This window comes from Hyperolius riggenbachi, chromosome 7, assembly GCF_040937935.1.
Source record: "Hyperolius riggenbachi isolate aHypRig1 chromosome 7, aHypRig1.pri, whole genome shotgun sequence".
Classification (NCBI taxonomy): domain Eukaryota; kingdom Metazoa; phylum Chordata; class Amphibia; order Anura; family Hyperoliidae; genus Hyperolius; species Hyperolius riggenbachi.
Genome location: NC_090652.1, coordinates 146,270,216 through 146,288,332, shown reverse-complemented (window position 1 = coordinate 146,288,332; position 18,117 = coordinate 146,270,216). Strand labels below are relative to the sequence as shown.

At 42.0% G+C, this 18,117-nt stretch overlaps 1 protein-coding gene across 1 annotated transcript in view; it reads left to right on the top strand.

The window, feature by feature from the left end:
• The window catches only part of PARN (poly(A)-specific ribonuclease), a 179,001-nt gene that overhangs the window by 20,031 nt on the left and 140,853 nt on the right, over window positions 1–18,117 (top strand). The window contains 4 exon segments of the mRNA XM_068244741.1: window positions 420–487; window positions 626–707; window positions 13,591–13,651; window positions 13,731–13,896. Of these exon segments, the coding sequence (XP_068100842.1) occupies window positions 420–487; window positions 626–707; window positions 13,591–13,651; window positions 13,731–13,896 (377 nt within the window).

The window sequence follows — 18,117 nt, the reverse complement described above, 5'->3', positions numbered from 1 at the left end:
CGCTCCGCTGGTACAGGCATGGCTCAGCTGCATACAGCCGCTCCGCTGGTACAGGCATGGCTCAGCTGCATACAGCCGCTCCGCTGGTACAGGCATGGCTCAGCTGCATACAGCCGCTCCGCTGGTACAGGCATGGCTCAGCTGCATACAGCCACTATGGGCAATGCATGTAAGTTTGTGCAATGTTTACACTTGTGCATTTTTTTTGTTTGACTGCAATCACTTTAAAACACACTCCACACTAAAGCTGTTATATAAACCTACTAGGACGTGTGAAAACATGCATAGAAATGCTTGTGTTACTACAATTTTTGAAAGGTGACTGCATTAGAGGCCTAGCTTCCTTTGAGTCTATAAATGCATTTTGACATGGTAGATTAAATCAAATGTTAAAATGCTTCATGTTTTTAATTTTTCAGCACTCTATGGACTTTTTGCTGTTTCAGTTTGGTCTATGCACTTTTAAATATGAAAATGCTGATGCCAAGTAAGTGTTTTTTTTTTTTGTTTTTTTTTTGTTTTTGTTTTTGTTTTTTTTTCCTTCTAATTTTAGTCTTTCAGTTTTGTAAATGTCTGTGTGTTTAGCTGTATAGTGATGATTTTTCCTCATTTCTTCTATTTTTAGATATGTTACGAAATCATTTAATTTTTACATTTTCCCGAAGCCTTTCAGCAGAAATTCTCCGGACAAGAAATTTGTTTGTCAAGTAAGTATTCTGTACTGTATGTACTTTTCTTGCATTTATTTCGTGACTACACATTTTCTGAAAAAGAACCTTGCTCTAAACTTAGAAGTCTTGAAAGTGAGGCAGCTCTGAGTGCACTACATACTGTAGGGTGGTAGAACACTCAATGATATGTACCCATAACCTTTCACATCTTAAAATGTTCTGGCTATGTACTCTCAAACTGCAAATTGTCTTTTACCTTTCTCAACCTTTAATGTAAATATACTGTATATTAACAAATTAGAGAATCTGTACTCTAATATTCTTACACTAAAAAGCATACCATTCTATTCCTTATTTTCCCCACAATCCTTCAGGGCAAACGTGAGACGTAGCTCCTCCCAGGAACAGGAACAGACAGCACTTCCCCTATAAAAAAGTCACATGGTTAGTCCACCCTCAGTGCTGTTTGTTCCTGCGTCCAGGCAGGTCGGCATCTCCCCTCTGGGTGAAGCCTGTGTGCTGGGCTGCAGGTGGATCCTTCTGGGTGGCTGAGACTGTGGTACTGAAGCAGTCTGGCCGTGCGCCCCAGGCTGGATCTTTACTGGGGTTTGCCTACCTTTCTCTCCCGCTGCCAGGGAGAGCAAGTGTGGAAGGCGTGGGTTCCCCTTGGCGGCCTTGCGGCGGAGTGAGCAGGACGGAGGTAAGCTGGCGGCCATGTGCAGCGTGGAGCGCATTGTGGCCATTAGGACGCTTGGCCGCGTCCGGATGCGTACTTTCCGGCGGGTATGCCGAAGGTAACAATTTGTAGTGCCGGCTCATTACTCTCTCTGCAGCTTCCGGGCCGCCACTCATCCATTCGCGGCAGGCCAGGTATGTTTCAAGGGGAAGCTGCGTGGGCCTGTAGCACCGTTGCTCAGAGAGAGTTTGTCCTGCGCTGGATGTGTCAGCTGGAAGCATGTCAGACGCTGAGGATTGAGAGCAACCAGGCCGCCCAAAAGGTGAGATAATGGTTTCTCTTTCTGGGCTGATTGTGCTATATGTGTGAGCAGAGTTACATGCCTTGTGTTGTTGTTTATGCCAATACTAAGGCTTCTGCTAAATCTGCTGCTGCTGCAGATAAGCATAGGCATCCTCCTAATGATGAAACATGCCCTTTGTGCAATTTTATGTTGCCCTATGCAAAAACTCTGTCAGTTGTGCATACAGAGGGTTGTAGGGGAGGAGCCGGGTCACTCTGTTCAGGATACATTAAATCCTTTAGAGAGGAGATTAATGCTTCATTGGAATCAATTAAGTCCTCATTATTGAATGCTAATCCATCCACTTCTCAGGTTGCTGTATTTGGAGTATCTGTGACTGAAGTTGATATTAGTCAGGCTGAGTTTGCAGCTAGTTCTGAGGATTCAGACGCTAGAGAAATAGAATCTGAATCTGTTTCAAAGTTTAAATTCTGTATTGAGGATGTAGTAGCTGTTTTGTTTATTCATTATCAATTATACAAAGCTGAAGGATCCACTTAATAGGTGGATGTTTATTTGAAAAGGTCTTGGGAGGCTAGGCTGGCTTTTATCTCTACATGTGTGGCCACAACTTTGGAGCTGTGGATTATTCAGCTCAAAGCTAACATACTGGCTGGTGCACCTGGTTAGCAATTGTTGAGTTCTATTGCTATTCTCATTTAAACTGCTGCATAATTAGCAGATGCTTCTGCTGAAGCAATTAGGTTTACAGCCAGGCCCATTGCTCTAATGTTTCTCTTAGAGCCTTGTGGCTTAAAATATGGGATTGTAATATCTCATCCAAAAACAGGCTGTGTGGTGTCCCTCTTTCAGGTGAATTGTTGTTTGGTCCAGAGCTGGATTCAGCTCAAATAAAAATAAAAATTTTGCTTAAACAGAAGACTGTGGTAACAATTTTTTCGTAAGCCAAGGAGTAATCAAAAGGATGCCTCTAAGGATCAAAGTAAAGGCAGGAGGTGGACTTTTGACAAGTCCAGAAAAGGGGGCTTTAAGTTTAAAGCTCTAGAGACCCAGTCAGAATCCCAATGACTCGTGTCAGGTGGTGGGAGGAAGGCTAAGATACTTTCTATTAGGTGGGCAAAAGTGGTAAAAAATCCATTTATTCGCCAGAGAATGTTTGGTTTCCAAATAGTTTGACCTTCCTCCACCATCAAGATTTGTGATCTCAAAGGCCCTAAGAGATCCCACTCTGTTCCAGAGATTTTGAGCATATTGCAGAACATGCTAAGACAGAATTAATAATAATATTATTGATTTATAAAGCGCCAACATATTCCGTGGAGCTGTACAAAGTAATGGAATTCATCCTGTGCCTGATTCTGAACCTAACAAACCTGAGTCGGTTTATGAAACATTTTCGGATGGAATCAGTAAGGAAGTTATTGTTTCCAGAAGCCTTTATGGCATCTCTGGATCTAAGAGATGCATATTGGCATGCGCCGATTCACCAAAAATCACAAAAATTCCTAAGTTTTGCAGTGAGAATAAATGGGATGGTAGAACACTACCAGTTTGTTTGCCTCCTGTTTGGGATTACTTCTGCCCCAAGAATGTTCACAAAAATTCTGGGAGAAGCATTAATTCCGTTAAGGGTACAATCGATTTTAATCATTCCGTATTTAGACGACTTGCTTATTCTAGGAAGTTCAGCAGAACAGCTGAAAGGCCATTTGGATCTGGTATCGGAACATCTCCGATTCCTAGGTTGGATCATCAACCCAGAGAAGTCCTCTCTAATTCCAAGTCAGAGAACTCAGTTTCTTGGCATACTAGTGGATTCAGTAAAACAGATGATTTTCCTTCCTCCCAGGAAGATTCTGAAGATGAGTTTGGCAGTGAAATCATCACAAGGGGAAGACAAAGTTTCCCTAAGAACGATTTTGTCGTTGTTTGGGTTAATGTCATCTACGATGGTGGCAGTTCCCTGGGCATTAGCGCATATCAGGAAGATACAGAGGTTCCTCCTAGATAATTGGGACGGTCGTCCACAAACATTAGATTTCAAAGTCAAAATCCCTCAAACTGTGTGTTGTCTCTGCAGCAGTGGTTGGAGGAATCCTACCTTGTGAAGGGCAGGCCTTGGAAGGGGCCTGTAGACAACGTAATAACTACGGATGCAAGCGCCTGGAGCTGAGGAGCTTATATAGCTCACAGAGCCTTTCAGGGGAAATGGACAAAATCAGAGTCTCAAAGGTTATCCAATTGAAAGGAATTAACAGTAGTAAGGCTGGCTTTATTTCAGGTGCAATCAATACTGTTGCAGTCCAATGTTCTGATCCAGTTGAACAACGTTACGGCAGTAGCGTTTATCAACAAACAGAGAGGCACGCGATTCCTGTTGTTGCAGGAGGAAGCGGAGGACATCTGGTTTTGGGCAGAAAAGAATGTGGCATCCTTGAGAGCTGTTCATCTCAAGGGAACATTCAATATAGATGCAGACAAACTGAACAGAAGCAGGATTCTGTCATCAGAATGGTCTCTAAACAAGGAGGTGTTTTCGCAGAAATCATAAAACGATGCGGAACACCGTCAATCGATCTGTTTGCAACAGAAGACAATACTCAGATTCAGACTTTTTTCTCTCAATCCAAGAGATCAAAGCCGGGGGGTGAATGTGGTCATTCAAGAATAGAACTTTCCACTTCTGTATGCATTTCCTCCTCTCAATTTGATTCCGGCGGTCATCAGCAAATGGAGAGGTTGTCAAAATTGGATGATTTTGATAGCACCTTGGTGACCGAGAAAGAGCTGGTTTTCAGCTCTCAGGAGGTTAGCATCAGAAGACCCTTGGAGACTTCCTTGCAGGCCGGATCTACTGCTACAAGGGAACCTGTGGCATCCGCATCCAGGCAGATTGAATCTGTTAGTCTGGATCTTGAATTAGTCTTACTCAAAAAGTTGGGAGTATCTGAGAAGGCAGCCTCTACATTGGTTACTAGCTGTAAGGAAGTTACTAGGAGGATCTATCTGAAATACTGGAAGACTTTTCATCTTTGGTTATCTGGATCTGAGTTTGATAGCTTGTCAGTCCCAGCAGTCCTGGTTTCTCCAGGACAGTTGGGATAAAAATATTTCTGTGAGTACGCTTAAGGTGCAGATTGCTACCTTATCTGCTTTTTCAGGTATCCTCTTGTCTTCCTCTCCAATACTGAGATTTCGGAAGGCTCCATCTAGGAAACTGCCAGTTTACAGGCCATACGTTTCTCCTTGGGATTTATCGTTAGAATTAAAGGGGCTGTCCAAAGGTCCTTTTGAGCCGCTAGGGGACAGTTCTTTTAAATTTCTTACATTAAAGACGGTATTTTTTAGTAGCCATCACTACAGCCAGAAGGGTTAGTGAGCTACAGGCCTTGTCTATGAAAAGTCCTTATTTTCAGGATAGGTTAGTATTACAGACGGATCTAAAGTTTTGTCCAAAAGTTATGTCTAGGTTTCACAGGTCGCAGGATATTTTGCCTACCTTCTGTGTGAATCCAAGTTGTGGAAAAGAGAGGATTTTTCACTCATTAGATGTTAGAAGATGTGTTCTGGAATACTTGAACAGAGCTGCAGATGCCAGGAAGATAGATTCCTTATCTGTTTTATTTCAGGGAAAACTGTAGGTCAAAGAGCTTCTAAATCTACTATAGCTAATTGGGTTAGGTTAGCTATTATAGAAGCTTACAGAGTTATGGGAAGTGAGGCTTCTGCCTCATTTAAAGCGCATTTTACTAGAGCTAGGGCAGCTTCTTGGGATAATAATGCAGGGGCTTCGCCTGAGCAAATATGTAAGGCAGCAACGTGGTCAAGCTTTTCTACGTTCATCTGTCATTACCGAATTGATGCAATGTCTGCACACGACCAGGCGGTTGGTAGAAGCGTTCTCCAAGCATTGGTCCCACCCTGAGGTTGTATTACTTGTTAATCGTCTCACCTTTGCCCTGAAGGATTGTGGGGAAAAATCAGAGTTAGTACCTGCTAACGATGTTTTCAACAATCCTTCAGGGCAACGATCCCACCCGGGTGTTAATTGTCTGTGTCTGATAGTTGCACGGTTATGGGTTAGTGGAATGTTCACCTGTCGGGTACTTGGCTAAACGCACTGAGGGTGGACTAACATGTGACTTTTTTTATAGGGGAAGTGCTGTCTGTTCCTGTTCCTGGGAGGAGCTACGTCTCACCTTTGCCCTGAAGGATTGTTGAAAACATCGTTAGCAGGTACTAACTCTGATTTTTCTCCTGTGCCCCTCTGTGCTGTTTCTGCCACTCTCTGCTGCAATCCTGGCTTGTAATTAACAGTTTTAGGCAATGTTTACAAACAAACTAACCAGCTTCTAATAGGCTCAGCTAAGCATAGTGTGTGAGTATGCAGGGGGCCTGCAGAGGGTGTGTATCGCTTCTACCAATCACAAGCAGCCCTGCACATTCCACACAATCAAAGCCTTAGCCCGACAAACAGGACAGAGGAAAGATGCATTGATTTATTACAGAGACAGTGTAATTAGGAAGAGCTGCAGTAAGCCCCAGCACATTAGAACAGGCATAGGAACTCCTAGGACAGAAGAACTAAGGCTGAAAAAATTGTTAGAGTCTCTTTAAGTGGAAATGCATTGTGTTTTCTCTTAAAACACTGGGGCAGATCTGAGCAATTAAGTGTTTCTTTACGGTTTCTGGATGTCTTCTGAGAATAAATTAGTTATTTACAGTATAAGAAAACTGCGCTAGCTTTGCACGAGTTTCCAAACATTTTCTACCCATAAAACAATGCAAAAGTGTTATAGAAATTTGAAGTGGTTGGCTAGACCTGAAGAGGGAACTTGTAATGTAGTACAGGTAGTCCCTGACTTACGAACGCCCAACTTATGAACGACCCGCCGATACGAACGGCATGGATTCTGTGTTTCTATGGGAACAAGTCAAAAAAATTTTTTTCTTTTAAATTAGACTTGTAGTTTTGAGCAAATTGATTTAAAAAATTCAAATAAAAAAAGGCTTTTAAACTTGTATAAGCAGGTGCAGAGGGGGCACAGAGGAGGTACAGGGGACAGAGATGGCACAGTGTTCTGATTTTAAGAACAGATTCAGGTTAACAATGAACCTACATTCCTTATCTCGTTTGTTAACTGGGGACTACCTGTATTCTGTTTCTAGTAATTCGTACTGATGCTTCAGTTGTGTAACACCAGTTAAATGTATGCTGGACTGAAGGGGAAAAAAAATCCATGCTCCATGAGACTTATTTCAAATCCGACTCCAAATCCGAGTTTTAGTAGTTCATTGGAGATGGTTCCAAAGGAGAATTTAATTTTTGTACTCATGCTATGGCAGAATGTGGTGTAGATACAGCGAAAGTCCCTCACTTGAAAACACAACGTTCCCACTGCCACAGTACAGGTTCACTAGTGATGGGACACAAGTGTCCCTGCACCTGAAAGTACTAAGCCCCATCAAAGGGCAAATTTTGTTTCCCAAGAGATCAACTTTATCAAAAACTAAATTAAGTACTTGAGGGAGGCGGCCAACTTGATCTGGAACATGGTAACAGTCGCTACTCCCAACTGAATTACTGGTATATATTGTCTCAATTTCCTGAGCTGACATGACCTATCACAAGGGACCGGTATCTCATGCAGATCGTTTAGGTGTGTGGTCTCAAATATATTCAGGGAGACTGAGCATATGAGGTGGTAGTTGATGCATCTAATATATTCTGTATACAAAATGAGCAATGCTAACAATCAAGTGTGACTGAAGTAAAGAACAATGCATCAAAAATAAACCAGTATATCTCCCCTATGAGTATGTAATGCCCTTTATTGGATCATAAAATAATTGGACAATCTTTTTAAAAATGGGGCAGTTGGGGAGAGGAGAAGAAACACAAGTACAATACATATAAATAACATTTAATCTAATCAATTAGGTGAGTCCTTCAGGTACAATGTGCAAAAAGGTAGGTCCGCTAAATACTTATTAGACTATAAATTTGCTTATTCAGTTTATATAGCATCATCTTCCATAGCACTGTACAATACTATAAAACATGCGTGCATAAGATAAATGGAAGTACAATACAACCTAAATGACAAATACATTTATTCTGCAAGAAGTATTCAGTTGCTAGAAACAAGAGGACGACCTGCCCTTGTGAGCTTACTTTGTAAGGGGATAGGGAAGGAGAAGCAAGGTAAACGAGCTGTTTTGCACAATGCGGTTTATTTTTAGTCCAGGATTTAAAGTACATAAAGTTAAAAAGTACCTGTGCATTAATTAACATGTTGCATAACTCTCTTTTCTGCAACGGTTTATGGCTTACCACTGACTAATTTGGCTAGTGGTACCCAAACATTTGCATACCGTGGCAATCACCCGCCAATCCCGTCATACTATGCTACGGTTGCCATACAGGTCTCGTCTACTAAAGGGTGAATCTACTGTAAGCAGTCAATTTTTATGATTAGTTGATGTGCCCATACATGATGCAATCTGTAAAAATTATAAATTTTGCTCTAGAAATCCGATTTTCCTGGCACCACTCTCCACATTACAGTAGAGACACCCTAAACTAGCTATTCCTAAAAAGTTGGAAACAGATTTTGCTAGTTAGGTTGCAATTAACCATTTCTAAAAATAAAACAATGCAGTAGTGCCTCTTGAGTTCAAGCATAGGTTAGAATAATCGGGTAACAAGGGCAGAACTGGAATGATTAAATCGTTTTAATGTATAAATAAAAAAAAAAAAAAATTATATATACACGCAAATATACATTGGAGCTGCTAAATGTATCTGGCAACCAAACAGATATCCTAAGAGATGAGAAATCAGGTAAAATGTTTGAAAGTTCAAAATACCATGTTGGCGTCAAGAGTCTTTGTAGTGAATAATCCAAAACTATGATCTCTGGCCAGTGTTCTGTCGGGATGGTATTTCGACAACAGATAAAGGACCCAGAGGTCTGTGTAACAAACCCTAAATACCTCATTGTGCAGGCAGGGGCTGACAAAAGAGCTGATGCCCTCCTTGCCAGGGGGAAACTCTAGCCCCCTTGCCGAGAGATTAATTCTGGCAGGAAATGATTGTTCTACGGACATGAGTCCTATCGACAAACGATCTGCACACCTGCAATTCAGCAAGGCACCATAAGTCGGCACATAGTGGTTTGCAAAAGTATTCGGACCCCTTGAAGTTTTCCACATTTTGTCATATTACTGCCACAAACTTAAATCAATTTTATTGGAATTCCACGTGAAAGACCAATACAAAGTGGTGTACATGTGAGAAGTGGAATGAAAATCATGCAGGATTCCAAACATTTTTTACAAATAACTGCAAAGTGGGGTGTGCATAATTATTCAGCCCTCTTTGGTCTGAGTGCAGTCAGTTGCCCATAGACATTGCCTGATGAGTGCTAAAGACTAGAGGGCACCTTTGTGTATTCTAATGTCAGTACAAATACAGCTGCACTGTGACAGCCTCAGAGGTTGCCTAAGAGAATATTGGGAGCAACACCACCATGAAGTCCAAAGAACACACCAGACAGGTCAGGGATAAAGTTATTGAGAAATTTAAAGCAGGCTTAGGCTACAAAAAGATTTCCAAAGCCTTGAACATCCCACGGAGCACTGTTCAAGCGATCATTCAGAAATGGAAGGAGTATGGCACAACTGTAAACCTACTAAGACAAGGCCATCCACCTAAACTCACAGGCCGAACAAGGAGAGCGCTGATCAGAAATGCAGTCAAGAGGCCCATGGTGTCTCTGGACGAGCTGCAGAGATCTACAGCTCAGGTGGGAGACTCTGTCCATAGGACAACTATTAGGCCTCGATTCATAAAGCATTCCCGCATTCGGAAATGCAGAAAACCGCTCACTTTACCGACCACACAGCAAAATATGTATTCATAAAGGCTTTTTCCGCATGAAAAGCCGACATTCGCGAGCAGAGTGATCAATCACCGCCTTGCGCGGTGATTATCATAGCAAAAGTAACAAATGTCAATTCATAAAGATTAGAGGTAGCGGTATGCGGACGGGTATTACCGCTACCTCTGATGTGGCGAGAAGCGTGCGGAATACATTGCAGTGAATGGGACAGACCTCCCAAGCAGCTGCAGAGAGAACACCGCACGGAGGGACTCCGCCTGCTTCTCCTGTTTCCGCATGTCTCCGGACAGCCTAACGCCTGCCTACAGCGGAATATCTCCGCACGCCTGTCACAACTAGCAAAATTTTTATGAATTACCACCCTGAAGGCGGAAATACCGACAGCGGTGTTTCCCCGCTCGACGTTACCTTCCCGACAGCACTTTTATGAATCAGGGCCTTAGTCGTGCACTGCAGAAAGTTTGCCTTTATGGAAGAGTGGCAAGAAGAAAGCCATTGTTAACAGAAAAGCATAAGAAGCCCTGTTTGCAGTTTGCCACAAGCCATGTGGGGGACACAGCAAACATGTGGAAGAAGGTGCTCTGGTCAGATGAGACCAAAATGGAACTTTTTGGCCAAAATGCAAAACGCTATGTGTGGCAGAAAACTAACACGGCACATCACTCTGAACACACCATCCCCATTGTCAAATATGGTGGTGGCAGCATCATGCTCTGGGGGTGCTTCTCTTCAGCAGGGACAGGGAAGCTGGTCAGACTTGATGGGTAGATAGAGCCAAATACAGGGCAATTTTGGAAGAAAACCTCTTGGAGTCCGCAAAAGACTTGAGACTGGGGCGGTGGTTCACCTTCCAGCAGGACAACGACCTTAAACATAAAGCCAGGGCAACAATGGAATGGTTTAAAACAAAACCTATCCATGTGTTAGAATGGCCCAGTCGAAGTCCAGATCTAAATCCAATCGAGAATCTGTGACAAGATCTGAAAACTGCTGTTCACAAACACTGTCCATCTAATCTGACTGAGCTGGAGCTGTTTTGCAAAGAAGAATGGGCAAGGATTTCAGTCTCTAGATGTGCAAAGCTTGGTAGAGACATACCCTAAAACACTGGCAGCTGTAATTGCATCAAAAGGTGGTTCTACAAAGTATTGACTTAGGGGGCTGAATAATTACGCACACCCCACTTTGCAGTTATTTTTTTTAAAGGTTTGGAATCATGTATGATTTTCATTCCACTTCTCACGGGTACACCACTTTGTATTGGTCTTTCACGTGGAATTCCAATAAAATTGATGCATGTTTGTGGTAGTAATATGACAAAGTGGAAAACTTCAAGGCGGCCGAATATTTTTGCAAGCCACTGTATTACACTAGTACAGTGTTCGAACCTGTATTACTCCAGGTTTCAAAAGTCCGGTTTGTCTGGAAACATCGTGGAATGGGCGTCAAAATAACCTTATTTCTGAAGATTATTCATTAAGCATGTTCATGCTTTTTGCAAAAGCATAAAATATAAAAAAAATTAATTTCAGGGTTAGTCAGTTCATATGTCAATTGTAGGACAGCGGTTTTGAGGGATCTATCAGATAAGATCATGTTCTCTCCAGCGAGGTGTGAATGTTGGAGACAGCGGTCTTTCAGTAGACCAGTTATACAATTTTCTGTCGGTGCCTAAAGGTGGCCACACACCATACAATTTTTTAAATATCTGTTCAATTTAAGAATTGCAATCAATCTTTCTGACTGTAACATTTTAAAAATCTGACCAATGTACCACACACGTATTTTCAATTTTTTTCCCCAGTTATGTTATGAAAAATGATTGGAAACTCTGACAAAATTGCTAGGGTGTGTATATTAAGTTGACAATCTAACACACACCATACAATCTTGAAGAAAAATATCTGGCATTCCGGATCGCTAAAAATCGAAGAAAATTGGAAATCCGATCGGATTTTTCACTCGAATGAAAAAAAAGCTTTTGATTTTTTTTCCGAAAGATTTGATCGTTTTTATCGAATTGCTGTAAAATCGGATCATTTTATTGTATCGTGTGTGGCCACCTTAACTGAGATTTAGGGCCGGTTCACACTTGCATTAAAAACGTATCTGTGAGATACGTTTTTAAAGCTCTGCTTAAACGCAGGAAGTGGATCATATGGTCCTAAGTAGGATCCGCTTCCACTTGTTACAAAACGCGGATCCACTGAATGCAAGCTGGAATGCAGAGTCCCAACTTGGCGCATTTGACCAGATGGGAAAATGTGTCCAATGCAAGCCTATAAGAACCGTTCTCACTAGGCTAGTTGCTGCATCTTGTCGCTGCCGTGACATGCTGCTCTGTCCCTTCAAAACAGGCCGGGGATCTCCATTGGGTTGCAAAAGACCAAGGGGAATCCTCTGCAACAAGAATTCTCATTGGTTCATGTTGGACCATTTCGAAGTTCTCCCTGTTGCTAGGGAGAATTGGCCTTCTGCAGCTTCTGAAGTCTCAGGCCCCGTTTCCACTATCGCGAATCCGCATGCGCCTTGCGTATGCGGATTCGCATAGACAATATAAGTGAATGGGCCTGTTTCCACTTATGCGTCTGCGGGAGCTTTTTATTGTGCAGATAAAATCTGCACGGAACACCCTGCAGAATTCGCCTGCGTGTGGAATGCAGGCGAATCGCACACAATGTATTTAATAGGGAAATTGCATGCGTTTTCCCCATGCGTTTTTTGCCGCGAATTCGCATAGGTACCAATGTAAATTCACACAGGCAGTGACATGTTGCAGTTGCCTCAGCGGTAACCCTTGTTTGTGAGTATAACCTTCTCACATTACGTTATCCACTATTGTCCTGAGCATACTACACCATATTGGGCTCTCGGTGTCTTTTTCTTACAGGCAGTGACATGGTTAAAATCGCATATACCCTCACCTATGCGAATTCGCGGCAAAAAACGCATGCGGAATCGCAGGCGAACGCAGGCGATTCTGCACCGCAATAGTGGAAACGAGCCCTCATGCATCTGCTGGCCTCCAGGCTTTTGAAGGGACCAAGCGGTGGTGGGACAACCGTGAGGTGTGGATGCAGAACAGACGGGGGAAAATTGTTGCATGCAGATGCAGAATGGACAGTGCGCATCCGCCTCCCAGATGCGCTTCCGGTTTCCGTTCTACATCTGTAAAAGTGTGAACCAACCCTAATTGCTACTAAACCTGGTGGGGGAAGGGGGGGGGTTATATAGTTAGGAAGAGTTCTTTAAAGGATACCACAACTGACATGTGGCATAATGAGATAGACATGGTTATGTACAGTGCCTAGCACACAAATAACTATGCTGTGTTCCTTTTTTTCTTTCTCTGCCTGAAAGAGGTAAATATCAGGTATGTAAGTGGCTGACTCAGTCCTGACTCAGACAGGAAGTGACTACAGTGTGACCCTCACTGATAAGAATTTCCCCCTTTTTTATCTTTCTTGCTCTCAGAAGCCATTTTCTTCTAGGAAAGTGTTTTATAGTTGGAATTTCTTATCAGTGAAGGTCACACTGTAGTCACTTCCTGTCTGAGTCAGGACTGAGTCAGCCACTTACATACCTGATATTTACCTCTTTCAGGCAGAGAAAGAAAAAAAGGAACACAGCATAGTTATTTGTGTGCTAGGCACTGTACATACCCATGTCTATCTCATTATGCCACATGTCAGTTGTGGTATCCTTTAACAAGGACTTGCTAGTTTTACCTATGTTCTGTGAGTTATAGCTTGAAAGGTTAATTCACTTTTGTGTTGGAAAAGTTTAACTTTGAGAATGAGGACTCTGCAAATGACATGACTGCTTGGTTTAGGATGCATTAGTTGTGACATATTGAAAGCATCACACATGCAACATTTAGTGTCTGTCTTGTTGTAGGAAATGCAACATGAGGGGTATTGCCAAAAAATGACAAGTTTTCAGGAAGTTCTTGAAGTATTTCACTGTAGATTATTGCACATTTTGATTGTTGGAGTTATATATTGCTAACTACTCTTTATTTTTTTTCTTTAACAGAGCTCAAGTATAGACTTTCTGGCTAACCAGGGTTTTGATTTTAATAAGGTGTTTCGTAATGGTGAGCTACTATTTTGTCATGCATGTTATTTTAGCAGCTGTCCTGTATATAAGTGAATACTGACTGTTCCTCTTTACAGGAATTCCGTATTTAAACCAGGAGGAGGAACGACAGCTTAGAGCACAGTATGAGGAAAAACGTTTACAGGCGAATGGGGCAAGCTCAGCATCGTACATCTCACCCAATGCTCCCAAGACTCCAGTCTCCATACCTGAAGAACACAAAGGTTTTATTGACAAAGTAGTGTAAGTGTCTGTTTTTGCTTATTTTTCGCATGCCATCTTAAATTGCGAATTATGAAGTTTAGTGATGGTTACTTTCCAGTACAGGAAGAGTTAAAAAACAAAAAAAACTTAGAGGAACTCCAGCCTAAACAAACATACTGTCATTACATGTTATATTAGTTATGTTAATTGAGGGCAGCCATCTTTTTGGTTGAAAGGAGGTGACAGGGAGCATGAGACACAGTTCCAACTGTCATGTGTGCTGATCACCCCTCCCAGTTGCTAGGCAACGTGAATAACATAGGAAGTCCCATCATGCTCTGCACAGCATCAGGGAAAAACCGCCCGGCAGTATTCTTTGATGGGTGGAGCTTCGCTAAAAATGCAGCTAAAAATGATGCTTTGGTAAGAAAAGTTCTGATGCTGTGAAACTGTTAAACACCAAGCCTTTTCAATCCTTAGTAGATTTTTAGTCCGGAGGTTCACTGTAAAGAGCTTCTATGAGCCATTTGATCCACCGGGTTAATAGTCTTGTTTTCTGAAGCACTTAAACAGCCAAGAAACGGTGACACAGCTTGAGATAAGGGTTTACTGCAGGAAAGTTCAAAGGGTCATTATTTCTGCTTTGTTTTATAGCTTAAGACTGTGTGCTTTTAAAACTGCAAATGTGACCATGATGAAATGTCATAAAAAAAGATATAGATGAAAATAAAAATGACTTATTTGCTACTAATGTTCTATTAATCATCTGTACTACACATACAATTCATTATATCGTGTTTTTTTTTTTTTTTTTCTCTAGGTTTTCTTTAAAGGACCATTATCACAAAAAATAACAATACATGTAAACGCTGACGAATAAATGTTTGTTCTTGAGTAAATTGAGACATAAATGTTTCTCCCATGTTGCTGTCACTCACAGTAGGTAGTAGAAATCTGACAGAACAGACAGGTTTTGGACTAGCCCATCTCCTCATGGAGGATTCTCAGATGTTTCTTTATTTTCAAAAGAACTTAGTACATGGTAGTTGCTCTGTCCAACTGTGTGCAGAGAGGCTGGCAATCATCTTAGTACAAATACATTTTCAGGGAGTTCATTTATAAAGAATAAAGGAAATGCTGAGTCTCCCATGGAGAGATGGATTAGTCCAAAACCTGTTGGATTGCTACTACCTAATGTAAGTGACAGCAAGAGAAGGAATTTTTGGCTCATTTTATTCTGGAAGAAACGTACTTATTTATATGAGTGAACATGTATTTTCAATTTTACAATTTTTCATGATGGTGGTCCTTTTTTAAAGGTTGTGTGGTTTTTTTTTTTTTTTTTTTTTTTTTTTTTTATGTCTGGTACACACCATACAATTTCCTTGTCAGATGGGCTTATTTTCCGATCACTTGTATATGAAATTACTGGTAATCAGAAAAATCAGATATCAAACTGAACCTGTCAAATAGTCAGTCCATCTATCTGATTGGAAATTGCATGGTGTGTACCAGGTATAAGACTTCATTCTACGCTTTGACTGTCAGATGGAAATGTGCCTTGAGCTTCAAAACAAGCCAAAGTAACGGAGTACATATTATATGGCGCCATTCAGTTTTGTGCAGGGAGAGCCGAATGACTGCTCTCCCTGCTGCCACAAAACTCAGAGGTGGCGTTTAATACTATTTTTCCAGTAACACTCCAGGACAGGTACACATTGAGATTTGGCTCCTCCCAGGAACAGGAAATATCCGAAAGCCTCTCTATAAATTGAACATGGACCAAGGGTCAGGCAGTATTGGATATTTCCTGGTCCAGGAACCAGGTCTCTCTATGTGCTCGCTGTCCCGGAGAGCCTGGGTGGCTAGGGAAGGTGTTGGCACAAACGTGGATCCTGCTACACACAGAGGATCCACTATTGCTGGAAGGTACCTGTGGGATGGCCGGCTGGTAATGGCTTCCAGCGTTCCTTCGCCCTGTTGGTCGGCCTGAATGTAGCTAAGGCACCGCTTCAGGGAGAGCTGCACTGGGGACTCACCACGCGGAGGCGGCGGCATGGAGGATGGCGTCCGGTAGATGCAATGCGGAGGCGTAATGCGGAAGTCTTCCGGCCGCAACCTCGGAGAGTACTTCCGGGTTGCGTGACGTCACTTCCAGTTTGCCGGGTGAAGAGGTGCGGCCGCCCGGAGTCCCAGCGCTCAGTGTCTCGGCGTCTCGCAGCACGGAAAGATGTCGGAGATGGAGCAGGAGCCAGGAAAGGTAAGATTGCTCTGCTGGGACCCGGGCAGCGGTGGTGACTCCTGTGGGAGTATGATTCCGCATGCAGCATTACGAAATGGTGGCTGCAGTGAGCCTTGCACGGAAAACTGTTTATACAGCTTATGCTGTGGACTGGCTGTTTTTCTGTGCTACACGTGGTTATCAGGCTGAGTCTTTTTGTATGGACATTATGTTTAATGAAAGACTGTTATTATGCAAAATATTTTTCCTGTGGGATACAGATGCATAGGATATATGTGATATAAATGCATATGCTAAAATATGTTACACATAGTGTCATTTTTTATGATTAAAACATATAAAAGTAATATTGCTGGGGGCAGATGTCACTTTAAAGAGACAAGCTAGTTTTATTTTGTGTCGCTTCAGGGTGCTTCTACAAATGTACCTGACCCTGTAAAGACTACTAAGCGGTGCCCTGTGTGCAATTCAAAGGTCAATCCTGCATCAACAAAGCTTTTATGCAAGGATTGTACCTATAAAGTGATGAAACAGGAATCCGCTTCTCAAAGAGATATACAAGCTTTGAGACAGGATTTAAAAGATACGTTAAAGGAGTTTAAGGCAACAGCAATACCTGCCAAATCTGACACATCAGCTGAAACTCAAGTTGATCAGGCTAATCAGCCTAAAGAATTGGAGGTCGTTACACATAAAAAGGCCACAAGCAAAACCAATAAAGCAGTTATAATTTCAGATGAAGAGGAAATTAGTGATAATGAGGATGTGTCAGCAAGTTCTGCAGAACCACAGGAAATGGAAAACAAACTGTCCAAGTTTAAATTTCCTGTGGCGGAAACTGAGATGTTATTAACGGCCATTTATGAAGACTTAAATTTATCTAAAGCAAGTACTGAGCCAGTATCTATGCATGATAAACTATATGAAGGGATGGAAAATCCACAAGAGTTGTATTTCCCAGTACATAAATCCACAAAGAATTTAATTGCAAGTCAGTGGAAAAATCCAGACAAAAAATTGTTTGTCAAGAGGATTTAAAAGACGTTTTCCGTTTTCAGAGGAAGACTGTAAAATGTGGGACAGAAGTCCTAAATTAGATGCTGCCTTTTCACAAGTTAATAAAGAGGATGAATTGGCGTTTGAAGACCTGGGACACCTTATAGATCAATCAGATAAAAAAATCGAATATGCATTAAAAAGATTATGGCCTGCCATTTGCGCAAATTTTAGACCCTCAGCCGCAACTACATGCGTGGCGAGAATGCTTGCTTTATGGATGCAGCAGTTGGAGGAAAACATTAATAAAGATACACCAAAAGATCAGCTAATTAATTCCATGACTGTAATGCATAAGGCAGTAGCCTATATTATTGATGCCGCTTCTGAATCTATAAGATTGACATCAAAGGCAGCAGGCATTTCTAATGTGGCCAGAAGGAATCTGTGGATCAAAACCTGGCAGGGGAGTATGGCCTCCAAAAATAGTGTGCTCTATTCCAGTAGTAGGAGACACTCTCTTTGGGCCGGAATTGGATGAAGTGCTGCAAAGAACAGCCAGCAAGAAAAAATCGTTCCCTAAAAAGACAGTTTAAAGCGGGGAAGAGGTTTTTTCGCCAGAACCGGCAAACAGACAGGCCTGACAGTCAAAATAAGAGGAGAACCTGGTCCTTCAATAAAGATCAAAAGCGACCAGGACCAAGTTTTAAAACCCCTGCACAAACCAAACAATGACAGTTTAAAGGTGGGAGGAAGGTTGGGCTACTTTCTTCCACATTGGAAAACTTTAACGAAAAGTCTGTTTATTCTAGATCTGATAAAAAGGGGTTATCACATTGCATTTCAAAAGAAACCCCCAAGAAAGTTTGTGGTGACCAAAAAACTAATATTGCCACATCAAGAAGCGTTAAGAGATCATTGCAGATATGCTGGAAAGACATGTGGTATCAGTAGTACCAGTGGTACAAAGAGGCCAAGGCTTCTACTCAAAGATATTTCTGGTACAGAAACCATCGGGAAAA